The sequence below is a fragment of the Falco peregrinus genome, chromosome 14 (assembly GCF_023634155.1).
Source record: "Falco peregrinus isolate bFalPer1 chromosome 14, bFalPer1.pri, whole genome shotgun sequence".
Lineage (NCBI taxonomy): Eukaryota > Metazoa > Chordata > Aves > Falconiformes > Falconidae > Falco > Falco peregrinus.
Genome location: NC_073734.1, coordinates 12,569,461 through 12,596,113, shown reverse-complemented (window position 1 = coordinate 12,596,113; position 26,653 = coordinate 12,569,461). Strand labels below are relative to the sequence as shown.

Sequence of the window (26,653 nt, the reverse complement as noted above, 5' to 3'; positions counted from 1 at the left end):
CAAAGAAAACTTAGATGAGCGTGTGTAAATAGAGAAGCAAGGAAGTCAAACAAATTGCATTTAAGATATGTAACACAGTCTGAATTGACTTTTTTTTCTGGAGTGATTTTTTTTTAAACATTTATTAAACAATAGTTTAGCTGTAGGATTTTTATGTTCTCGAAGGAGTTCAGTCTGTACAGGAATTGTACAACTGACTCTTGAGCTGGAATCACAAGAACAAATGCGTAGTGTCACAAGGTCATTGAATCAACTACTGCCTTGAACTAAATCTTTTAGTGCCAGGCGTCAAATGCCACTTATGTGGTAACTGCAAAGGAGGCCTCTTCTTAGACAAGAAAAAATGTTGCCCCTTCTCTGACAGATTCCAAATACAGCAAATAGATACTGATCTGCTGATTGGTTACAGATTTTTTTATGTATATACATTCATTATACTGTTTAAAGGGTTTCTAGACTAGTTCAGCCTTTGGAAACAGGAATCCTATTGTTGTTCCAGCACAAATTTCCTGTTTTATAGCTGCATGTGAGCCTAGTAACAGTAAATCTAGTATATTATGCAAACGTGCATTAGCCTTTCCAGTGTCTCAGCCGTTCCAATAGAATGAACAGCTTTGTAGCTGAAAGTATGCTAACAGGCCAAATAGAAAGAAAAGTGAGATGAGTCCAATAATTACAGTATTTCTGCTTTCGTGACCATTTTATATCCACAAAGCTTTTGTAGATCTCAGTTAAGAAAAAACAAAACAAAATCCCCACGTTTTAAGTCAGAGAACACTACAGAAGTCAAATACTTACCAATGATTGTGAAGATACAGATAAAAATTGCCACCAGTGCTTGTATACTAACTCCAACTTGTTTAGCTCTTTCCTCACAAAAAGTGAAGTTGCCTTTTTCATTACACTTGCAGACACTGATGACAAGTGTATTTGTGCTGCTGAGCTCAGGATCACCATTGTCTGAGATGATGACAGGCAGGTAGTGGATTTTGGCAAGTTCACGATTAAACTGTCCATATTTGACAGTGATATTAGCTGTGTTATCTGGAAGAAGTAATGACATCTAATTAAGTGATAATCTCTACCAGATTTTCCTTATAGATTATCAGTCAGTTGGTACATCTTCCCCTCAGACAGAGACAGCCCTTAGCAAACCCAGTGAAACTTGGGTGGCAACAAACAACATTTTTCCCCTCAGTAAGTTAAACCTTTAAAAATAAATTGTTACTTAGCTCAGCTAGACCAATCATAGGTCATTGCCACAGCTTTTCTTCCCTGTGTCCTAGTGTCTCACTTAGACTAACTGAGAAAATGCATTGCAGGGATACGGTACCGTAGTTCTCAATCAAGGAGAAGTTGCTATCTTCTGTGGCCAGGGAGTATTTGAAGAAACCTCTAGGTGATATTTCATCTTTGTCAGTAGCTGAAATCCTGATGACGACCTGCAAAGATGGAAGAGGTCATAATTTTCAGCATACATTGCCTCCAGTGATAAAACAGCTTAGAGTATTTAAGTTAGAGCTGGGCTGTGTATCCTGTATAGCCCTTCAGTAAAGGGCAGGACAAAGATATCTTGTGGTGCTCCTCTTCAAGTTCTTTCAAGGCAAGTAATTTCCTTGTAGGTCTTCACAAAGAGCAGTCTTGCCCCTTCATTCACAGGTGGGAAACAAAAGAGGAAATCTTGTGTAACTAAAGCACAAAAAAAGTCTTCCCCTCAAAGGCATATGGCTCATTTAAATGCCTAAGATGGATTCTTCTAAAGTGTTCAACTTAGAAGTATGACTTATTCATTGAATGTTGTTGAGACTGCCACTCTTGAAGGACATGCTTGTCTTGGAAAAAATCAAGTGGGGTAGATGTATAAAATATAAAAATGTGTATGATTATGGCCCAAGGGTATTACAAAAATTAAATTAAAGGTGAAATAACACCTTGTGTGTTCTAACAGATTCCATCAGAGTCCAGTCTGTGACAAAGTCTCTTAATTAAACAAACATTACATGTATGGGCTAAATACTTGTGTCTGAGGCCAAATGTCTCACACCATTTGTGCATGCAGATACTTGCACACTGATGAGTCATGCAGTCATGGAATGGGTTGGGTTGGAAGGGACCGTAAAGACCATCTAGTTCCAACCCCCCTGCCATGGGCAGGGACACCTTCCACTGGCACAGGTTCCTCAAAGAGCTATCCAACACTGCAGTGGTGTTACATACAGCAGTCTTTCTCTTAGTATTTTGAAGTGGTTTTATTCTCAGTATCACATGAACATTTGTGTGATAAAACTGAATTGCTAATTTTTGCTCTGCAAGGCTTGACTGTATTTCACAGTTCAATTGCTGATGCGTGTATGTATTTAAAAGCCTGTAGGGCAAGGAACTGTGCAGCCCAAGTGTGTAAGCAGATAAAACTCAATATTCCAAGAGTGTAAAGTCCTGAAGAGAGATTTCTGACCACTGATGTTGTGGAAATCAGTGGTATGGTTAAGTGCTTAGGTATGAAAGCTGAGACTAACTTTTATTAAAAGACATCTTTCCCTTGAGCTTGCAAGCAGGTAATACAGATTTAAGGGGAAAAACTGCCTCCTGTCTCACCTTTCCTGGTGCAGCGTTTTCACACACTCTGGGTTCCTCAGGATAAACAAGTTCTGGAGCATTGTCATTTTCATCAGTAACTATTACGTGAACTTGGGCATGTGATTCTCTGTCAGAAAGACGGCCTGCAATGACAACAGTAGTACAGGTCTCTGAGATGTCTGGAATCTCAGTGCTGTCTAGTCCTGCCTTTCCACTGTTTGTGTGTACCTCTGTGCCTCCTGCATGATGAATACGGTGAGTTTCTAGCTCCATCATTAATTAAAACGTTTCCTTTGACAGATTCAGATATTTTCCTAAAACCTCTCCTATTCGGCTAAATCATCAATGATCTGTGAGGAAGAAAATGACAATTGCTTATGGCTTCCCGATTCATCACCTTGTGTGGCTATGAGATCCAGCATCATTCTCTGGCACTAAGGCACCAGACACAGAACAGGCCACATCGATATTATTAAATATCTGTCACCCTCCAGGAAAGGCCGGCCCTGCTTCCTGAACCGGAGCGAAGCTGTGCGGGGATGCCTGTGCGGCCGTGCTGCCTGGGCGGCGGGGTGGGAGCGTGATTTTGTACCTGTATGAGTGGGTGCAGTTGGCTGGGATGTTTCTGCTCTAACCACAGGCTTGTTCCTGTTTCCCAAGCTTGCTTCCTCTCCTCACGCTCTTTTTATTCCTTGTAACAAACTGAATTCATTTTTATAACAGCCAGGGCCCAAATCTTAAAACCGTATTTGGCCTATTTGTAGGTACTCATTTGATTTGGAAGATTATTGTGCAAACCCTGCAAACACCCCTTTCATTCATAGCTTAGTGGAAACAGGCTGTCAGGTTGTGGCTTTCCTTTTTGATAAGCTAGTCCTGCTGTAAAGCTGTATACTGATTTCTTCCGAATAGGGAAGTGGATAGCACTTACCATCTTCAAGGATTTCCTGAGCTGCTACAGTGATGTTGTATGAGGAGCTGAATTCTCTGTCCAGGGGCTTGGGAAGTTGAATAATTCCAGTATCAGATACCCTAATATAGTCTCCATTAGGACTAGCTCTTCGTCGAATAAATCTGTTTTTTGTTTAAAAAGAATATGTCAATGCAAGGGTGATAATACTGTATTTCACTTTAGTTCTTAGTAGTGGAAGGTCAGAGATTTCTTGACAAATTACGTTAATATCTTGACCAGGTGGCCTGAGCATATTTCCCTGAAATTGTGCAAGCTGTGAGAGCGAAATATATCCATCAGAAAAGTTCCCAGATTATTCTTTTGCTGTTTCAGAATCTGTTCTTTCCAAAGCACATGCTTTAACACAATGTAACAATAAATTATAAGCATATGAAGATACCCAGGATTATGTATTTTGCTGTAAATGTGCAAATGCTTTATTGTAAGGTTATGTGGTAATTACATGGGTAAATGTAATTTGTGTTCGTATTTGTTGATTACCATATATATATGTCCATGGCTGCAGTGCTGGAAAAATCAAATCGGATTTTTTTTTTTTTTAATGGCATGCACATTCCAAAAATTAGGGCCAAAATCTCAGTGCTTTGTCAAATTCTTGGAATCATTAACAAACTCTCAACTTTAAAATAGTTACTAAAGCTGATGTCGTGTTACCTGATCTTCCGTTTAGCTGCGTCAGGGTCGTGTGCCCAAACGGAACCAAGTGTTTTTATTTCTGGATCATTTTCCCTTACTTTGAATTCATATGGTAGTTTAGTGAAGACAGGAGGCTCATCAACATCCGTGACTTCAATGGTGACTGTCGATATGCTCCTAGAGCCACCGGCTTTGAAATAGCGAAGATCAACGGTGGGATCTGTTGCTTCAATGTCAAACCTATATTCTGCTACTTTTTCGAAGTCCAGGGGCTAGGAAAAAAGACAAACACAGATATTCTTGCTTTGGAGATGTCCAAGTAAACTTTGCCTTAGCTATCTATGCAAATTTAAGCTCTGTGCTCTAATTCAAGTTTGGAAATATTACCAAATTGCATCTTAGCAATCTTGGGAAAGCATTTCCAACCAGAACTTCTCTTTCACAGAGTGACTTGAACAACAACTGGTTTTGAACAGATCCATCCAGTATTCTAGGGTCAGCAAGTATTTCTTGGTTTAAGTAATTTTCTTTTTATAATTCTGTAGCTACTAAAACTTGTTTAGTTCCTTTTTCTCAAAGGCTGGGGACCATATTCTCCTCTTTGCTAGGCTTTCTGCTCTGAAGTCGTTGAAGGCAGACTTCATAGCTGCACTGACTGATAGCCGGGGCATTTAATGATAACTGGCATCCGCTTCCTTGTTTTTCCCGTTGACTGAGATTGTGAAAGGAGTCACACAATGGAAGGAAGGCCAGGAGCCAGAGCACTAAGAAATGCCCAAGCTATCGCTTATTTCAAATTTTGGGTCCCTTTGCACTATCGCCTGGGATTATAAAAGCACCGTGAAATACACAGTAATTAATTGTGGTGACTTCTGTTTTTCTCTTTGAGTAGACATAGACATTGCAAATGGAAGTGATAGTGCTTATCTAGCGGATGAAATTTTATCTCACGTGATTGCGTATTTAAAATCATGACATGTGCATAGCCAAAAGCATGTTACAAACAGTGGGGTGAACTTTGCCCACTGCATGTTAAAAGATGAGCTGATTTCAAATCAACCAGTGTGTATATCTGTGGGGTCTCTTATTGCTTCTCCTCTGGGCAGAAGTTGCAAGCAATGGATTCCTCAGGTCCTGGAAAGACCAGAGGAAAGGCTGAATTTGGTGAAAGAAAGCTGCTTACATCTAGTGTGACCACAACTGAAGACTTTACTGCTGGTCTTGGAATATTTGGTACTTTTTTTCCTTAAAGTTTTCTCTTCTTAATGACATTTCTAGTGTTAACAGTTAGAGAGACATTTGGAAGTGAAAAACACATTCCTGTCAATCTGAGGATTACAGGAGGTGATTTATAGCTCTCCCTCTTTTTTTTTTTTTTTTTTTTTTTTTTTATTGTAAGTCAATGAAATCAATGAACCAATGAACTCTTGGCTTGGCAGTGCTCTGCATAATGCAGGGAAGTCCCTTGGTACAAATCAAGTAGATTTGAGAATTAAAAAAACAAGAGCAAACCATAATAAAGGCTTTGGAGAGTCTGGGCCGTCTTACAGAGTTACAAGGAATTAGTGGGGAACCTCTGAAAACACCCTGAGGAAAGTAAGAGAGCTGTGGCTCAGGTTGGAGCAAGTGCCAAACTGTAAAGAGCATTTTTAGAAGCGTGGTCAGGTGAAGTTCTTCACATTTTCTACTTTGGTTTCACATGGGCTGTAGAAGGGAAAGATTCTTTGACCTGGTCAGTTGGTTCAGCTCTTAAAATCACTTTGAACCATCCAAATATCTGGAGTTTGAGAGGAGCCTGAAGCGTGTAACCTAAATATCTGACATCCCCATTGCGCTCTGCAGTAATTCTATGTTTTCCTGGGACTGGCAGTTGAAATGAACTAGTGAATCACCAGCTCTTCTCACAGAGCTTACAGAACAGGGTTTTCAGGATAGATGTATTTCATGCTGACTTCCACGCATTTCCATTTTTTCCTGCTGCTAATCCCAAACTGAATCAAACACTCTTGTTACACATGGAAAAACAAAATAATCATCTTTGTTACTGGGAGAAGTACCTTCTTTGGCCTAATGATTCCTTCATTTGTAAATGGATTTGCTACAATTTCAAAGGTGTCCCTGTAATCTCCTCTGACAAAACTGTATTTTGTATTTCTATGTTGTGGTTCATCAATATCTTCTACTTTGACTCTGCCAACTTCTCCTCCGACTGAAATGTTTTCAGGAACTTTAAAGTGAAACGATGCTGTTAAAAAACACAACAAAAAAGACATGAAGTGTGAGTACACGGAAATTAGAACTTAGTTAAAATTTCTTCTTAGTTTATAGACATACAGAAAGATATTTCATTGAGAATTCAGCATTATATATCTCTGCAGACAGAACTTTGATGTATTTTTTATAAATGTATAAGTAATTCTCAAAATTGTCAAGATCTTGTACAAAGTGATGAAATTAATACTGTTTTTTATTTTCTTCTCTAGGTGTGCTTCACCCAGGAAGCGTAGCTAGGGCTGAAATACAGAAGACCTTCTGAATATGTAAGATTCTTTTGTCCACTTCTAAGAAGATTTGAATTGTGATGAACCCTGATATAAATTCATTATAGCTGTGTCACCCCTTGGTTTCCAAATACTACAGTGCTTGCGTGATACTTACGGTGTTTGAATACTGGGAAGTTGTCATTGATGTCGGTTAAAGTGATAATGACTGTAGCTGTGCTTGAATCCCCAGAAGACCCTGGAGCGTCTTTTGCTTTAACAATAATTTCATATGTTGATTGATTCTCTCTGTCTAAATCAGCCCTTGTTGTAGAAATCACACCTTTGAAAAATAATGTTGAATATTATTAGATTTTGCAGCATGTCTAACATCTCTTAATTTTAACAGCAAATTTTTGTGTTACGCCACACATTCAGCTTTAAGTAGCATTTTTACAGTGGTATTTTTCTAAGGCTAGAAATGTTACAAGTCTTTCTACACGATGAAATATTTGGAAGATATTGTACTATACTTTCCTTTAAACTGAACTTTGCTGCTTAGAAGCAGTCTAACAATGCCTAAACTTAGTCATTACAGCATCTAGGGAGTTTGTTTGAACACCTCTTTATCTGAGCTATTTTGCTCCAGAGGAGTAGTAAGGTTACAAGAGATACTGACATTCTTTTTAAAAGTAGGCAAAATTTAAACAAGAAAGTTTAGGAAGGCAAAGGGTTGAGTTACTGATTATTGAATGCTGCTTCAGAATTTATGTATTTCCTTTTCATGTTTGGTCAAAGGAATGGTATCTGTGCTAAACTGAAAACACGAACATATATTGGTTCCTAGTCAGTCTCTTAATCAGTGGGGAAAAAAAAAAAGACCTTTTATCTTCTCATTTAGTTGATGGCACCTGATACCCCGAGTTTATTACTTCATTTCCAGAGGCGAACAGTGGCATTGTGTGAGTGTGAATGAAAAATATTTTCTAAATTATGGTTAAAATTATATTTTGAATTATTATCCCTCTTGTGAGAATGAAAACCCTTAAAACTGTTTTCTACAAAGTGTAAGGACACTTGTGTATCTGACCTACCAGAATCATCAACTGTGAAGTATTCGTCTCCTTTAATGACTTGGTAGGTAACTGTGGCATGACCAGTAACTGTTGGGTCATCAGCATCTACAGCTGTCACTTTGGTGACTGAGGTTCCTACAAAAAGATTTTCAAACACCATATTTAGTATAAATTCTGTTTATTAATCAGAGACATGAAGGGAAATGAGTGATGGAATAACGTACCTACTGGTGACATTTCTGGGACAGATCCATTGAATACTTTTTGTACAAACACAGGGGCATTGTCATTAATGTCATAAACCTTGATAATGAATTTAGATGGAGGTTCCAGTGACTGGTTGTTTCTTCTGTCAATAATGAGAGCTGTCAGCTCATACTCTGCTTTCTTTTCTCTGTCTAGCCTCTCAAATGCATATACATCACCACTGGTTTCTTCCACTTTAAATATAGTGTTGGCATATTCACCTTCAATAATATACTTAGCGTTGTTGTTCCTTACACTTGATGTGATCTAGAAGGAAAGTATATTTCAAAGAGATAAAAGTGGGCTTTGGCATCCAGATGCAACACGAAAGATACACACAATCAGGACTTCTTCAGACTCAGTTTGAAACCAGGATAACCACCAAGACTTTTGATGTCAGCTGAAGTATTACTGAGCAAACAGCACCACAGCAGCTACAGCTATGCAGGGTTAAAGGATGAAACTTGCATCCAGACTGAAGCTTGCTTGCTTATATATCAAGAAGCAATTTCTTTTTAGATCATACCTCACATTTCCTAAAGACATAAACTGTTCATGCAGTTAACACATACAAATCATTAACCTCATTATGTATGAAATAGCAGACACTACCACATTCAATTTGAGCTACTCTTGTTGGCGAGTAACCTTCTGAACTTAGCAGAGATTTTGCTTAGATTTCACAGAAATACAGAATCATATCTATGTTCACAGCTACTGACATTATTCAACATCAGTCTCTATTGCTTAGCATTTAGCAGAATTCCTGCCAGAGCTGACAGCTTCCTTGTGTGGAGTCACATGCAGTTTTTTGACAGTCAGTCTTTAGGCTAATGCTATGACAGTAAGATTAAATTTCCACCCCATAGGTTTTACAATTAAAGATTATATGCAATGAAAAAGGGTTGGGAAAAGGAAAGAACATCAATCAATTTTAAAATGTAATTTAATCCAATCCCGAATGGTTTTGCACATTATTTAATCTGCAGATAATCTAATGAATCTTCCTTTTCTATACCTTCACCCATCTAAGGACACTTGTAGAAGGTTTAAACCACAATTTTTCCATGCGCTATGTCAGCATTCTTATTTCAGCAAGCTATTTATCAACAATTGCTGGGTTTGATCAAGAATTTCTAGTCTTTTGTTACTGATGTTATCATAAATTGCAACTGTTTGGTATTCAGGATTTGATTTATCCTGCAGTTGTCATTTACTGTTTTCTATTTTGAAATGTGTCATTAAAATTTTCTTCCCTCATTCCACATAATTAATCATGCTTCTGGCTGTGGTGCTGCTGAAGAACAGTTTACAGATCTGGAGGCATAACATGAGAAATACCTCACCCTTGTCTCAAAGATAGTATAGTCTGTGTCTTCTTTCTCAATTTTTATTTACTTATTCAGTGTAAAAGGTATAGACTGTCAAGACTGCCTTTTCTAAAACTGGGGATGAACATACAAAGGAAAGCATCCAAGGTCGTGAAAGATAAAATCAAAATGTATCAGCATATTCCTGCAGCTGTCACTCAGTTCTGCCACGCTGCTGCTGTGGCCTTTTTTAAAGGGTTTATCAAGTGTTCAATCCTGCAAATGCAATGCACTGAACACAGCCATTGCAAAAGCAATCAGAAGCATTCCACTGTTGAAAGTCCACAGAGCACACACAGTACAAAGTGAATTACTCTTATTTAGGACAGCTCGAGGAATAGAAGCATTCTCCTCAATCTGCTACTGAATTGGTCTGAAATGAAACAGAGATACCCTGTGTTAGCTGAGAGTACCCTATAGCCTCTTTTCTCTCTCTTGTGCTTTCTGCCAGTGAGCAGCACTGATCCAGAAAGGTCTGTTTCACTTTACTGAGACAGCCTTGACAGATGCTGATTGTTGTACATGGGAGGAAAACGTACAACTGCATTTATCTGAAAAATGTCAAAGTAGTTCAATTTGAAAGACTAGATTGGAAGAACTTTGTCTGGGTGATATGCAGTTAATCATAGGATTTTATGAGCGCTGCCCTGAAGAAAATGAGTTTGCAAGCAGGTCAATGCTCATTATTATTTTTAAAAGTTATTTTCTTTCACTTTGTGCAAGAAATTTTTTAATTGTGTAACAGTATTCATAAACATAACACTTTTGTATCCAAGCTGAGAGTTGTAAGGTGTATGTTTTTTAATGCATATGTTTTTATCAGATGATCTCCTAGGTTTTTGAAAGGATCTTGAGCTACAGAAAAATATTGACATACATAAGCTGCCAGACTTCCTTCCTAACTGTGCACCTGCATGCAATGCAATTGTTTCTGCACTGTGGATACTCCATACTTGCCATTCGCTAGAATTTATTTATATTCTTCAAAAGAGTAAGAATCCCTTTGACATTATTCTTGATTTACCCTGGGTCCATATTCTTGAGATTTTAACATGAGATTCTATTCTGCCTAGACTGCAAACAAGTAATATTTTTCAAGATACTAATTTGCTGTCTGCATTTCTAATTATTCATTGCTAACAGACTGCCATTTACCTTGCCAACATGGTGTGGTAATGGTGTATCTATTTCTTCTTTGATATGCATTTGGTTCCATATCCAGTCTCTTTTCAGTCGTTTATGACTGGCATTGTTTGAAGAAAAGTTTTGGTTTGTTTTCTGACTTTCTTTGTCAGCAAATGCTGGAGCCAAGAACAATGAGAAAAGTAGGATAAGGTGGTTCATCTTCTTCTGTAGCCTAGAAAGTAATATAAAATATTAAAACTATAAATAACAACAGAATCAAATTAATCAGAGAGAGCAGACATAGAAGTGCAAATGGACTTTCCTTCTACAGGAAAGTCTAATTGCTTTCTGTATTTGTTTTCATTTGTCTAAGCATCAAAATTTGAAATATTGGGCTGCTTCCTTCCATGAAATGGTTTTAACTAGATGACAACTGTAAAGCCCAACAAAAATATTTTAATGAAATAAAAAAATGTGCAAGTTTTGAAAGCTAGCATAAAAGCCATTATCCATTTGAGCTACTGTAGTTATTCTGAAGAGAAGATTGAGTAGTGAAGATTACCCATTGGGCATTGCGGGAAGCACAGTCTGGCTGCAGAGCATAGCTCATGGGGAGACCAGCCTTGGGAAGCAACACCAAAGCTGAGCCAGGTCAAAGTTTATGTTAACTTGAAATGAAATGTTCCAGCTTGATGAACCGAAATGCAATGTTTTTACTTTCCCTGGCACAAAATATACTGTAGTCAATATCTTCATATGGAAAATATTGACTTAAAATGAAATCTGGGTTTTTTTGGTGGAAAAAATGATTCATGTGAAATTTTCAATCAATTCCAAGTACAATTTAGCAAATTATCTTGCTCAGAGAGCTCATTTATTGATTCAGTTTCTTGTCTTTTGAAATGTTTGAAGAGGCATGTAAAGTTTGTTCATCCCCTGTTCTCAGATTTTGCCATCTACAAAATGATCATTTGTGAAATTATTCTCAGGTTAAACCATATTTTTGCATCATATGTTAATATTAGCAAACTTGAGGCCTGACTTTCATATCAGATTGAGAAGTTATTTTCATGTAGCAAAGCTGATTCATTTTTGTGCTAAATTTCCCCTTCCCAATATAAAGGACTGTCAGGAAACTTTTAACACTCAAATAATCAGACTTTAAATTACACATAAATCACTTTCCATTAGCTTTTAGGAGCTGTCAGCATGCACATCAAAAATAAAACTGCTAATTGTGACAGAGAAGTTGACATCACGCAGGTTGCTAGATGCGAGATTAAATTAATATTTTCGGCAGGAAGGTGTTGAGATGTTTCCAAAATTACTCTTTGGTAACTAGGCAATCAGTGTTATCCCGTGGTGCAGCATCATTGTCAGTAAAAACATTTTATTTGCCGTAAAATTTTGCTTTCCTGTACTTCTCTTCTGCATTGTTGTACATAAGCTGAGGAACATTCCTTCTTTACGATTGTGCAGGAAATGACTAAGGTGGCTTTGAAGTTGCTTTTTAATAGCTCAGCTGTGTTTTATACAGTTCTGTGGAGTCATATGAAACTGAATCAATTTAGCTATTTTTTTGTAGTCTATGCACTTTGGCTCTGAATATTTTTAGAAAAATAAGTAAGATTTAGTTGTTTTACTGTGCTTTATTTGTGTACATGAACATTCTACAATTGGAAACTGGACACCATTGATAGGATTCTGTTGCGATCGCTTAAGTCTGTCTTTTATTCATAAAATTACAAAACATGATAACCAAAAGAAAATAGTTGGTTAACAGCGACTAGTACAGGCTGTAGTTTTGGAAAAAAACAGGCCATAGTGTTTAAATGTCATTGTCTCTTGTTGCTGTGGTACAGTGGAGATCTGCTGTACTGCTGTGGTGGAGATTACTTGGGAAAACCGAGGACAATACTGGCCACTTCAGTTGCCCATTCATTTCACTGGAAGTGACACATCTACAAACATCCTTGCAGAAAGCATTTTTAAACTGAAATAGTCAAATCTCCACTAAAGCATACTGGTCTCAGTGAAATCTACTTTGTAAAGAGAAATTTTGTGTCTTCCCAGAAATATTTTCCCAGTATTTGCCTCTCTGTTTCTTAATGCTCAGTTCAGATTCAGCCATGCCCTCTGCCAGACTCCTCAGGGTACTTCTCTTGGTGTTGCTGAGGGCGATTACCAGTAGGTGATTACCAGTAACAGCAGCTCTGGGCCTTTGGCATCCTCATACAGGGACACTGCTTATCAGAAACTGAAGGCTCAAATTCATAACGAGTGTGTGGTTATCTGTGTAGGAGCTCTGGGACTAGGTAATATCCTGATGATTCTGATGGATCCATGCAGCAAATGCAAACTCTCCTTTGAAGTAGGTGGCCTGTTCGTGTTTCACACCGTTCAGGCCTTGTTGGAAGCATGGCCGTTAATACAGGAAGCACTAGACAGAATCTTTTTAAATATATGCACATTTCAGCTGAAGCTTAAGCTACCCCTTCCACTCAGCAGATCCATCTTTATTTTCTTAGATTTTAAGGTGGCTTGACTTCCTTTAACTCCTCATTAATGGATTCCTTGTTAATACTCATCCAGCCTCCTTTGTAAGTCAGTGGTTCCTTTGTGAGCAGTTTGGTGGAGTTTGGTCTGCCCTCTGGTATGCACTGTATGTCAAACACAGATGGAGATAAAGAGCCTTTTGCAAAAAAATGACTTCTACTTTGTCTCTAGCATCTTTCAAAGTTTCTCGTTTTGGTAGAAGTAACACGAGCACACGAGCACTTTGCACGCTGTCTTTTCTAGGGACATTTGATGGGCATTGCTCTATAGGACAGGCTGAGTCTGAAAAGACTGTCTCTGTGATACCGTGCAAGTTTTCCATTTGGCAGCTGGAAGTCCTCTGCTGTTGAATACATAGCTGAATTCATCACAATATTTAAGACTACCCTTCTTCGGTAGCACATGCAGACGCTTCAGAAGCAGGACCCTGCCGAGTAGTGACTGGGTAAGGGGACTGTCCTGGTGTGAAGGCCATGTTGAATGGATGTTAGCTCTTGACAAGCTGTACTAAATGCTCTCTCTTTTTCTGGCCATGATAGTTTTCCTTTCCAGCAGACCTCATTTGAAATGCCGGAGATAGCAGCAGAAGAGAGATATTCCCATGCCTGAGCAGGGGAGTGTGTTCCCATGGAGTCAGAAGCAAGCGAGTTTCTGAGGGGTGACAGTTGGATGATGTGCAGTGATTGGCTTTTCATTTCTTCTTATGTCTGCTGTGGCAGCCAGGACTGAGAAAAGGGAATAAGATGCACCCTTTCAAATAATGACCCTGTGGCCACATGCTTCTGCAGAAGGAAATGGCAGAGCATGCCCTGCCACGTGTGGCTCTCCCTGGCAGGCTGCCATGCGGCCCCAGCACTAGTCTACCTTCACATACAGTCTCCACTTACCCCTCTGTCTCTAACTGATTAGACCAATAATTCAGACTTTTTTTTCAATTTAAGCAGGGACTATAAATGTTCCTTAAAGTTAGCAGGGTAATGGTTTATTCAAGTAGTTAAGTTTCTTGCTTTGCTCTTAAATTTTCTTTCAGCAAATGATGGGTTTCCCACCAACATTATTCATTTTATGCGTTGAATTATTTTAGCAAATAACTCTTGGTCTGCAGGGTGCTGTAGACAGTTTGAGAAATTCTGGTATTCAAACTGATTTATGAGACACATGACTCATAAGGTATAGTTTCTTCTTGCAGATTGGGAGTAATTACTAAACAAATGTCAGGCGGAGATACAGACAATACTGTACTAATTAAAAATTTGCATTTTACAAGGTGTTTTGGTAAGGAATCAACTGTAAGGTCAATGAGCAGCCAGTATAAATAAAGTCTCCATGTAATGAAAACACATTTGATGAAATATTCTTGTGAACATTTGTGGTTTTTTCCGTGGTAGGTATTTGCCTCTTATCTGGTTTACTTCTCACTCTAAAATTCTTTATTAATGCTTGTATGAGGTTAGGTTAGTTGACAAAGAAATCTGTTCTATGCTTGCTTGTTAAATAGATGTTAAACCAGGTTTCTAAACTTTGGTAAACGAGGAGACAGTTGTAGCTGAAATGATGTATTTTTCTGGTTGATTGGACTAAAATCTTATGCTAGACTTTGAGAATTTTTCAGCATCTGAAAAACAGCTATAGTACTAGAAATAGTGATAAGGAACATCCTAAGAGAGAAATTTGCTTGAAGTGGCTATCATTCACCAGAAAAGAAATATATTTAAAAAGGTTTGTGTCCATATTGTTTAGATAATTTGCATACCTGATTGTCAGAAAAGCTGGAAATGAAATTATTGTTGATGATTGAGCTGGAAACTTGATTATTTTTTCTTACAGTGTCATGGCTGAAATCTGAACAATGTAAATGAAAATTAAAAACCCCATGCAAAAATGAGAGTTTAATCAAAGCAGAAAATATCAACAACATTACTAGTAAATCGATACTATAGGACATAATCTATTCCATTCCACAGTACTGGCAATTTTGCTATTTCTGGTTTTTAATCAAACCTTAGCTGTCGTGCCTGCAGCCATGTAAATGTAGGGAATACTAAATATCTGAAATACTGTATTCAGTCAACTGGGAGAAAAATGGAGCTTGAAGGAGGGCTTTTGCTCAGCTTAAGCTGCCCTTAAGCTGCTGTGGGTGGGGGCCCTGGCCCTGTGGTGTCTTGGGGAGTGGGGTGTCAGGATGGGTGTGTGCCCATGGGCACGCGCAGGCTGGGCTAAAAGAGAAAGAAAATTAAGAAAGAATTCTTCACAAAAGCTTTTTCAGGAAAGTTGACTTTAGATAGCTTTAGTTTAGTTTAATAAGTATTTTCTGATTCTGTTTCCCCCTCGTGTCTGTTGCACCCCTTCCCAATATTCCTAAGGAGCTGTGTGCAAAAAATAATGTTGAATTTGCAGTGTATTAAATCCTACAATATACAGCGGAGAACCCTTCAAAATTTTTTTCAGATGCAAGAAAATTACTTTGATACATCATCTAAACACCTCCAAAATTACTATGCTCAATGAAGCCATGATAGATACAGAGCGGAATCTGACCTAGTGTCAAGTATCAAAACGACCCTGAACAACCCTGCCATACAGAATCCATTTTTAACATTAATTTCTCATTTATATGATGTTTAAGACCGAAGGTAAATGTGTGAATGCAGTCAGCATTAAGAAATGGAAAGGTAATATACCAAACACAGGAGGGGGATAAATTACCTTTTTCTTTGCAATGCTTGTAGTTTTGGTAAGCAAGCAAAACATCATTAAAAGAGAATAGTCCTAGCAATACTTAACACTGCCTGTCAGGGGCCTTTAATGGCTGCACAAACATGAATTGATAAAGCCTCCTCATTCCTGTGTGAAGTACTGCAGCTAGGTAAAAAGCAATATCCCTTTCAAAAGGTACCTTTGAAGCACAGAGGACTTCAGTGTGTTTGTCATCTCCTGACAGTGGACCAGGGTCAGGAGTAACAAGTCTCAGATTTTGTCCTCCCAGTTTGTCTCGTAATTACACAACATTGCTCTAACCAGCTGCTAACAAACCCAGAGAAACATGGCAGCAAAGCAATCACACAGGTGTAATTGTTACCTTCACTCCAGTGTCTGCTTGGCATCGAAGCTGCAAAACTGTGATCCTCTGTCGCTCCTTTGAGCTTACAATGGGAGCAGAGTTGGGGGCACGTAAATGAGTACAGTGAGAATGGGAACTAGGGTAGGTCTTCAAACTTTAGTAACATCACTGAAAAAACCGAAGTAAATTGTGCAATGTTTGACTTGGAGCAATCATTTTTTTGTTGCATTTTCAGATACAATTTATTTCGGGTGGTTACTCAGTGTTTCTCTTGTTTCTTATTAAACCTGTCTTGTCACATGTTCTCAGCAGTGTACAATGATTCATTTAAAAATAGGCTTTTCCTGAGAACATTGCGGTGCTTTTTAATTTCCAGATTATTGAGCTGATTTAAACAGACCTAGTGCCTATCTGGTATTATATTTTTGATTGTCCTTATGTTGATTTTATGCATCTGAGAAGTGGTTTCCACTGATGACTAAACAGTCTGGAGTGCAAATGCCTACCTGAAAACTGACTATAAAATGACTTCTTATATGCGTGATAGTATCTTTGAGTAAATAGCCACTTTGATGACTAAACAGACTGAAGAGCAAATGCCTGCCTGAAAACTGATTATAAAATGACATTTTATACTTGTGATAGTACCTTTGAATGAATAACCACTTCAGCAATATCTTAACTAAACTTGCTACTTCAAAAATCCCCCATGTCACTCAGTATTGTGAGAGCCCTCTTGTGTGCATTTGGTCCTGTTCAGTTCTTGGTGTTGATGCTGCAGCACTGTGCATCAATATTGCTGAGGACATAATTCAGCATTTCTGATTTTGTCTCTGGTTTTGGCTTCTCATATTTTTTCCAGGAAAAAGAGACTAATTCTAATCTGGAAGTTCTTTGTCATTTCAGGTTTGAGTTTTTGGTAGGTCTGGGGAAAATGTATTAATGATTTTATTCCCCTGTTTGTTCAACTCACCCAAAAATTCCCTCCTGGATGATACAAAATACAACTTCGTCTCATGGGTGGATGAAGTCCTCAGCCAGGACAGATGACTCTTTCAGCAGTAAAGAAATTTGGCTATAAAGATCTATAAATACCATGTATATGTTAAAGATTCACTGCCTGGTGGAAAGCAGGTAGCAAAATTGGTCTCCCGGTCCTTCTACCTCAGATACAGAACTGGCTAAAATGGTGGAGGCAAGCACCGTTTTGGTGCTTGTTTTTTTGTTTTTTTGTTTTTTTTTTTTTTTTTTAAGAAATAAAGCCACCCTCCAGGCTAGTTGAGTGAGAGCTTGTGTACTGAGGACAGTTGAGCAGGAATGATGAGATCTACCTGAATGTCCCCCCAGAGCTTCCTGACTCCCCTGCTTGCATTTTAGCAAGTGACTTGCTGATTCCAGGACTAAAGTGCTGCAGTAAATATCGAGAGAAGGGTGTATGAAAAGGCTGAGTATGAACGAAAAATAAGAAATATATGGTCTAAGAAGACATTTGCTGTAAACAGAATGATTTTAGAGGAGTGAGGAAGAAGGTTCTAAGAGGTTGCAAAGGTCTTTGTTCCTTGCGAAGAAGCTTTTATGGAAAAGGGATGTGTAGATTTGCAGTTTGTTTGCTAGAAGTCTCCTCATCTGAAAGAGAAGCAGGATGAGTCAGGTGCAGGATCTGATCTTGTACCAGTGAATTCTCCTGACTTTACTGTAGTTTGTTTTACATCAGTGATGTGCCTAATAATATGTTAGCTGTAGATTAATAAAAATAGAAATATTGGCATGAGTGGGGAAAGGCTAATCTATAGCAAGCTTTGCTCATTTTAATCTATGAATAGTGCAGTACTACAGATGCAGTCAGCCATCATAGTAGGCCAGAAATATCGTGCTTTGTGCTCTTGTCCATCTTTGCTCTGAATTGCTTTGAATCTGACCCGTTATATACAGGCATGACCTGTGGGACAACCAGAGAAATAATTTTGTTGGTGGTGCTACTTCAGCTCTGTTCCTTACAACACAAACCTCCAAAGGTATCCTGATAACTGCATCAGTAGACTCATAACATTTACTATCTCTTAGCTGGGTGTGCAAGATACAATCATGACCTCACTTTGGCTCACAAAAAATCCTTTGCTGCTGAATGCTGGTTTATTTGAGAGAATTCAGAGGCAAGTCTTTGGGACGGTCAAGCACCAAGGCCCAAAATCTCAAAGGTAGGAGGACATTTACAGATGTTGCAGGGGTGAAGCTAACAACTGACTGACAGAAAATTTGTTCTTGTCTTTTGATGACAGTTGCCAAATGCTGTTGAAATCTGAGCTATTTTGGGGGGGTTAGCTGCATTAAGTACAGCCTTTCTGTTCTGAAGTGAGCTAATAAGATGGGTAGGATAAACTCTGCATGCATAGTTTGGAACTGCAAACATTTTCCCCTATTAATTCTTTGTCCAAAATACAAAGCTAAGAGGAAAATATGTCCCATCAGATTAATTACTGATAAAGACAGATGCTGAAAAAAGTGATGAAGTACCAGTGTTACAGACAGGCAAAGAACTTGTTCCCATCCTTGTATCCAAAAATTTGTTTCAGGGATGATACAGCAGTCAGGGTCTCATTGACTTTGAGGAATGATTGAGTCTCTGCCACTCTCAGTGGTGTATTTATGTGGCTGTAGATCCAGCTTTTTTCTTGCTTGCTTGAGCCAATTTCCTTTTGCTTAGCCCAAACTATGGTTGGTTTGGTAGGAGAGGCACAGTGCAGGTGTCTCAGCACTGAGCCTCCCTTGTCCCCTGCACTTCCCACACTTAGATAATGTTGTTTGATTTTTGGAGAGTGGGGGTTTGGGTGAGCAGAGGACAAGGAAATCCTCCAAAAATTATTTGGCTCATCCCAGTGCAGAGGTGGAACGGTGTGGTTATATTAGAGATGTTTGTGATCACTAGAAAGATTTCTCAGGCATCTCTAAACAGAAGCTTTGTTTCCTGCAACAAATTGTAGGCACATTTCAGAATTTATCTGTTTTGATACTGCCCCCTGGTTAGCTCTGCTGTACACAGAGATTAGCTGAAGCTGTCACTGAATGTTTAAGAATTTGGCCAAGCTGAAACAAAATAAGGTACACTATGACAATTATAGAGCTTCTTCCACTTCCTCTTTGTTTCCAGATAAAGCCTTAATATCAGAGAGGCTTCCTAGCACAGAGCTGCAACCGAGTGGCTTTGATTAAGGAAAAGTACCCATCCTTTGAGGAACTGCAGGTAATAAATATGATTTTTATTTTTAAAAAAAGTACAGTGTAGTTGTGTTTACAGCAGATAAGATTTTTTTGACATTTACCTTCAACAAAAGCTCAAGAGCAAAAGTATCTGTCTTGAACACAAGCATCATGCACAGGTCGCAGTAATTGATATTTATTGCGCTAATGGTAATCTGAACCAGAGAAACCATGTTTAGCTGGCTGTGTGTTCCAGTTCTTTTGTCCAGGTTATTCTACTGGGTAACTGAATGCATTAGTATTTCCTCTGAAAATTAATTTTGTGGCAGATAAAGAAAACATGTACATATACATAAATATCTTGTTTTCTGGCTGGGCAAGAGGCTGAAAAACCAGGGTGTGTCTGGATATATTTTGTTTGGTAATTACTATTTTTCTCCTTTTTTAAAATGTCTAACTCAAATGTCAGTTCATTCTTCTCTGTTTCCTGCCCTTACTCAGCTAGACTTCCAAACCAGGCTTAATTAACTTTAAGACCTTTTCTGCCCACCCCTAGAGTTAGTCTTTTCCTGCAACATTTCCATTGTTATAATCTCCATGTGTTGTGAGATGATACGACATTATTACTGCTCTTATGAATTTACAACAAGCTTTTCAGTGTTTTTACTTACAGCTTAGCTCTTGTCAGGAAAATCTCTTGTTCAAATCAAAATAACACTAGGGAAGCACATTTCCAGCTTACAGTACTGATAAAGGGAAGCTGGAAGGCCTGAAAATTCAGGCCTCAGACGCAGGGGATCTTAAATAGATGAGGAAAGCTGTTGTAAATTTTGTGACTTATTTTAGAGCTAGACATTTTTCTGCATGGATTTGATTCCATGTGGGAGTGACTGTGATTTAACACAGTGTTTTGTGGTGTTTTGCTCCAGTATCTATGCACTGGCTTAAGCAGGTCATTAGTCTGATGAATTTTACAACCCCAGCCCAGAGGCGATGATTGCAGCCATAGTAGGTGCTAGTTCAACATGTAAGATGTGACTCCAGGAGCGACCCTGTTTCAAGGCAGGCCATGCTTTTGTTTACAATGTGGTAAGAAAGAAGTCTTTGTGGCAGTGATAAAAGTGAGAGCTGGGGGCTTTCAGCTGTCTGGCCTGGGGTCGCATCTGCTCACAGGTCTTCTTAAGCCAGCACCCAGGATCTAGGCTGGTGGCTGCTGCTGCTGCCCTGCTGGGGCACAGCGCTGTGAGCATTGGGGAGCAGCCTGCATCCCCCCCAGGAGCTGATGGCTTTAAAGTAACCTGGCTGTTTGGGAAGTTCTTATTCACATCAGTGCTGCACTTGTGGGTTTGCTGCCTGAATCCGGAACACAGCTGGAGATACTTCTTAAGCTGAGGTGGGAATTTTTTTTCTCCTTCGTTAGTGGCTGTGTAAGTGGAACATTTAGTTCTCTCACAGCTCATATTTTAATCATGGCCACTGAAAACTCCTTTCTTGTGCGAATAAAGGCTTCCTCTTCATTTAAAGAAGCCCAAGATCAATCCATATAAGGCAGGTAATACAGCTCACAATTTCACAGCAGGAAAATGATGCAATGTATTCCAAAGAGAAATGTGCCCCTTTCTTCCTGTTTGAAACTTAGGTCGTCTCCAAGTGCAATTACTGGAAGATTCAGTATCTATTCTAATCCTAAACTTTTACCAAGGCTGCTGCTGGCAAATCTGTTGTACAAAGCAAATGTGTTAAATGGCGCAACAGATGATAGGTCTCCACACCAGTTTTGTCTTGTCCAGTTCACGTTGTTGTCCTTGTAAAATGAACCCATTCCAAAAATCATTCCTGCTTTTTCTGCTGTCTGCTTTCTGCCCTTGCTTCTTAATTTCCGTACTGGATACGTGCTTTAGGTGGCGTGCATTGCTAATCTGGGCGATACTAAAATGTGCATAGTGTAGCAGTATTTGTTTATGTTTTAATGACAGTCGAAAAAGCTAAATGAACAGTTCTGAGCAAACGGACAGTATATACTATTTCATTGTAGGTTTGGGTTCCTAGTTCAGGTGGTGAAGAGTTTGATACCTTATTAGTAGTATTGATTGGTTGGTCTAATGCTAACATGAATAATCAGGTTCTCTTGCATACAGATCATATATATCTGAAAGACTATGGCAATAAAAGCCAGTGAGATAATACAAATCTCTGAATTCAGGTGTAGGATTGGAGGTGGAGGGAGGGAGTATCCTACAAAAAGAATGGAGAAGCTAACCTAAAACTGTGTGCCAGTGGAATGTTCTGCCGATGAAGCTGAACCTACCACAGGAACAATTCCCATCAATGGCAGGATTTCCTATCATTTGCATGAGAGCAACATTAGCCCCTTAGTCTCCTCAAGTGGTATGTTGTAAGGTAGACTTTGCACTCCTAGAGGATTTCCAGATCAGAAATTCATATCAGATAGCATCATAAAAGGAAGGGGAAAAGGAAGGCTGATCCTACCAAAGCATTAGAAATGTGGACAAAGACAGGAGAAGGAATTCAACTGTATCCTCCAGACATACTGTGGAAGTGGAATTTCCCTTCACACTGTCATACACAATAAGGACAAGGGCATGTGTGTGCTGCAGATAACCCACCTTGTGCCCTGTGAACTTTGCCAGGTGTCAGGAGGACCAATCCAGATGTTGCTGGTGGGCTTGGGAAAGAGAGGAGGATGCAGAGAAATGGATGACTTCAGTGAGGGCAAAGCCAGACAGGCCACTGCTAATTTGTGGAGACTGATAGTAGGCTTGTTAAAATAATGTGTGCTAGAAACAGGGGGCTCTTTCTCCTAAAGATTTTGCAGAGGATGGTGGTGAAACCTCTGACAGAAACAGGAGGGTTTTGATGACATGTAGGCTGACTCTCTGAAAACTGACCTCTCCGAATTTTGAAAAATGCAGAATTTGAAACACTTCTGCTTTTGGTCTACCTCTAACTATGGTGGTGCTCTGTAATTCCTTGCCTTTCAGATAACAGTGTTAGGGCTGGCCTTTTGGAAAGGTCTCTGTACAATTTCTGCAGTGTGTCCTAGGTACCATGCTTGCCTTTTCTCTAAAATATTAGTCATTTTTCACTATAAGTTCTGGATCCTTTAATGGATGATACCATGTAACACTTTCACATGGGGCTCCCAATCTTTTGTAAAACAATTTTGCTGTCTCACACCAAAATACCTGTCTGGAGAAAAGTCTGCCCGAGTGTCCATCCTTGTGCTTGACCCTTTCTGGTTTCCTGGTTGTAAATCTTTACTTGGATATATTCAGAGTACCAAAACTGAAGTGTAGGCAGTGTGAATACCTGCAATGGATTGCTAAGTTTCCTCTCTGCCCTTCCCCTGTCTTTGTCCAGCCCTGGGAAACACAGCTCTTGAACTGTTCCAGTTCCTGTGACCATCTGTGGGCTTTAACTAGCACCTAGGGGGCTGGGCCCCAAGTCTTCTCACTGCCCGCCCAACAGATGTGTATGGCAGCATATGCACAAAACAGACTCTTGGCACAAATAACATCCATCTCAGAAGTATGTTACAGAGAGAACTTACTTCAAATATTCAGCAAAATCCTATGTTGAAAATATAGCTAGTCTCACGTGTATTGACAGATTTGAAATTCAGGTCAAGATGAGTGAAGCTCAGGTTCTCATGGAATGAAAGGGCTAATTCGTATTTTCACACTGAACTGTAAACATGTTCTTCACAATTTTTTATTCCTTTTTTATATTTCAAGATCAGACTTATTGCAGAATTTAGGAGGTAGGTGGCACGTGAGTTGGTGAGAGACGTGCATTCATGTTGCACATCATTATTCCCAGCATTAGTCGTGTTGGTGGGATCCCTGGGTTTGCAGTGGCCTCTGTACGTGGGCTGAGGACAGGCCCTGAAGCCAGATGCCTGTAAGTTTCTTGGCAGCAAAAATGGCAGCTCCTGATCATGACACCAGAGTGTTGTTTGCTTTGTGTTTGTGGTGGAAACATACCTGCATAGACCCTTCAAATGGAGTAGGGTGCCAAACTGAAATCCACAGGTGGATCAAGCAGACTCTCACCATGAATTAAGCTGGTATCCAGCTCTGGGTTTGCTAAGGTCTGTTCTCCTAGTTCAGATTCCGATGAGCTCTTCAAAGGCATGGGTGAGGAATTGTTGTACCTTAGTGGTTATGAGCTGGGCATCTCTCCATTCTAGCAAATCTCTGATTTACACAAATAATCACTGCCTGCTGTGTTCTAGGGTGGAAGGGAAGCCAGTCATGTCAGGGCTAAACTTTGAGGGATTTTTGATTTCTAAACCCATAAGGATAACAAAAGGAAAGATACTTGTTTTTTTAAAAAAATACACCAAAATGTTTTCATGGCTGACAAATTTCTCATAAAGACAGAGAACCTCTTATTTTATTCTTGGCACTAACATTTGAACATCTTTATTAAACTTCTAGGACCTGAGCAAAAACTGGAGTTATGAACGCATGACAAAAATAACCATGAAGATTTCTTACAGAAAGCTCAGCTGCTAGAAATGATCAGTTACCTCTATGCTGCGAACCTGTGCTTTTTAAGAAAAGATAAAGGATTAGATGGCCTGATTTAAGCCTGTAGTTTTTTTGATATGTGCCCTGGCAATAAAAAAGAATTTTAGAAAAGTTTTTCTATTTTCCATTTGAAATATCAATTGAAGTAATCGATTTACATATGCACAGTGAAGTTCTTTGTTCCCTAAGTGCTATAAATCAGAGGAGCTTCTAAACCATGCCCAGTGAGTTTTACCTAGATCCTGTTTGCAGTTTCACTCAGCAGAGGCAGGATATGAAGCAAACCTGACAACAAACCTGTTTGTTAACTGTTTGGGTGGAACTGTCTCTGCCTAAGCTGCTGTTTCATGGCATAATTTCAGTGCTAGCATTTGTTTTAAAATGTTTAAGAAACAGTTTTATGATCTTATGTTAAAGAGCAAAACTTCGGCAAATACTTCTTGTTACAATGCAGTGCAGCTGTAGCAGGCATAACGAATAAAGCCCAGGTTTGTGGACAAAGCAGGAATGATTTGTTAATTGAGTTTATCTTTTCCTTTCAAATTCATTTGTTTTATTGTTTGTAACTTCACATTCTTCTCTCTAGTATACTGTATTATTCTAAGGCTTTCATATGCTAAATTAATTCGGTGTCCTTTTCTCCTGTTAGTCACCCTTTATTTAAGGATAAAAAGTAACTCCTGGAGATACCACAGATAAATTACAAGTCAGCTTTTCTGTGATTTGTTTCTGTTATATTGGTTGTTGTTACAAATCACAAATTAACCTAAGATGAGAAGCTTTTGTAAATCATTGGAGTATCTTTGCCTTTGACTAATATTTCCTTCTACATAAACATCTATAATACCGTATGCTTTTACAAATTATATAATGTTTTCTAATCAGTGGAGGCAGGGACACATTGATTAACTATACCTTTGTTAACTGCAGTAGCAACCAACTTTTAATGCTTTTGGTAGCTAAGAATGGAACAGATTTTCTCACGGAAATTAATCTTCTTCCATATCTGTTTCCCTTGCATTTCTTTCCTTCCTTTATCTTTATTACAGCATGACAACCAGCACAGTAAGGTACTGTGCACACTGACAGACCCACTATTGCAGAATAGACTTCTCACAAAAAAAGCAGTATCTATTCATCTCTTATGCATAAGTACTTTGTCTCTGCAAGCCGTACAGCAAACTTATTAGCTCGGGGACTTGCTACACTATCTTTAGGATAAGATAAAGCCTTTTCAGCCAACTTTATGTATCAAGCCACTGCTTGTAAAATACCTTGTCAGAATAAGTTGCTCTTTTTGAACCACAGAGATCAAGAAACTTTTAAAATAAGAATCGCTGGTCATTTAGAACAGGGGCTGTAAAACCTGGTATTCCAGAGTTAGGATGCTAAAGTACCTGGGGCACTTTAAATTTGAGATTTAGGGGACCTAGTCACTGATGTGTTTATGTAAACTCTCCTCTAAGCCTTAAACAAATCTCTCAGCAGGAGAGAGATGCCAAAACTGGATAGTATACATGGTGGCTTTCACCTCCTCTTGGCATTGGTCACAATAAATCCATAGCACCTTAAAGACAGATACTAAGTCACCCCCCACTCTGATAAAACATACCGCATCAAACCATAGCACAGCATACACCTGCTTGCTTCAAACAGTACTGTCTGTAACTGTCCACACTGCAAATAAAATCCTTTCCTTAAGAGTTTACAGGAGAAATTTGCAGTATCATTTCTGTCTCTTTTCCATTATGAATGAGCTTTGGCAACATAATCTAGATATTACAAAACAGAACTACAAAAAAGTACAAAATACCTCTTCTTTTAAACAATCTGGGAATATTGTGATATAGCCCAAGAAAGCCAGAGATTTTCCTCTTCCAGTGTCAATTGTAAACAGCTCTGCTTTTGTCTGCACTTAATTTGGTTTAAGTGCCATCAAAGTTAGGCCCAAAGGATTCTGTGGGTATGTATAAAATGCATAGCCTGTCTGCTGGTATTTCTTGAATTACTGAATGCATTAGAAGAGATTTTTGGTGGAAGTAAAAAAGCTGAGAAATGAACTTCATAACTGAATGACAGCAAACACCATTTATCCCTTACCTGAGTCACAGTTGGTGAAGGTTCGGTTTGTTCCCAAGTCAGGCAAACTAAAATCAGCAATATCCCAAAATATTAAGCAGTACACAGAAAATGAAGATCAAATAGAAAAATCCACTTCTCTTTTTGTTAAGCAATACTGGGAGTGTTCAGTTCTCCAGTCTCCAAGGTTTTCCAGCTGGGAGTCAGCCTTTTCCCATCCTGCATCCCGGCATCCTGTTATTGTTCCAAATCTTAGTAATACAGTGAGAAAAGGGAGTGGAGGAAACAAGATAAACTTAGCCTTATTATTGCTATACCTACTTACTTGTTGCTGACTCTAATGAGGGAGCTGAATAAAAGGAAATTGGCTCTGACAGAAACACAAAAGTTGGTATGTTATTTAGTATTGTTTTATAAAGAGTTTTAGGAGTTAGCAAACATCTGAATAGTACTTTAAATAGTGTCTGGTATTTGATCAGCAGAGACTATGCCTGTTTTGCACAAACAGATTTCAGAGAAGTTTGGAGATGTCCTGTCTATAAGGATTTTTATACCTGCAAGCAAAAAAGCTAAGGCCCTTATAAGAATGTGGCCAGGTTCCTGTAAGGCTCTGTCACCACTGGATGTAGATTTATGACCCTAGAAGCAAGACAGCATAGGTGGGCATTCCAGAACAAGAAAATGTTTGTAACACCTTGATTATGGTTAATTTTAAGTCTTGAG

The 26,653-nt window shown here is 38.9% G+C and overlaps 1 protein-coding gene and 1 long non-coding RNA gene across 5 annotated transcripts in view; one reads left to right on the top strand and one right to left on the bottom strand.

The window, feature by feature from the left end:
* LOC129785638 (uncharacterized) overlaps positions 1–21,983 on the top strand; it is a 112,667-nt gene extending 90,684 nt beyond the window's left edge. Inside the window, exons 4-5 of the long non-coding RNA XR_008749788.1 lie at positions 6,670–6,726; positions 19,249–21,983. This is a non-coding gene — a long non-coding RNA (uncharacterized LOC129785638). The remainder of the gene's footprint in view (positions 1–6,669; positions 6,727–19,248) is intronic.
* The window catches only part of CDH5 (cadherin 5), a 28,836-nt gene extending 2,675 nt beyond the window's left edge, over positions 1–26,161 (bottom strand). Inside the window, exons 1-12 of one of the 4 annotated variants that reach the window (XM_027784415.2) lie at positions 25,952–26,161; positions 14,793–14,881; positions 10,514–10,715; positions 7,967–8,255; positions 7,761–7,877; positions 6,845–7,009; positions 6,244–6,431; positions 4,205–4,458; positions 3,509–3,651; positions 2,596–2,720; positions 1,334–1,442; positions 799–1,044 (exon numbers count right to left, since the gene is read on the bottom strand). In XM_027784415.2, the coding sequence (XP_027640216.1) occupies positions 799–1,044; positions 1,334–1,442; positions 2,596–2,720; positions 3,509–3,651; positions 4,205–4,458; positions 6,244–6,431; positions 6,845–7,009; positions 7,761–7,877; positions 7,967–8,255; positions 10,514–10,702 (1,825 nt within the window). In that variant the 5' untranslated portion in view covers positions 10,703–10,715; positions 14,793–14,881; positions 25,952–26,161. Of the gene's footprint in view, positions 1–798; positions 1,045–1,333; positions 1,443–2,595; positions 2,721–3,508; positions 3,652–4,204; positions 4,459–6,243; positions 6,432–6,844; positions 7,010–7,760; positions 7,878–7,966; positions 8,256–10,513; positions 10,716–14,792; positions 14,882–16,118; positions 16,244–25,951 lie in introns of those variants that run through there. The other 3 variants (XM_027784419.2, XM_013298055.3, XM_027784425.2) reach the window with 3 other exon arrangements.
* Between the last annotated feature and the right edge of the window lie 492 nt (positions 26,162–26,653).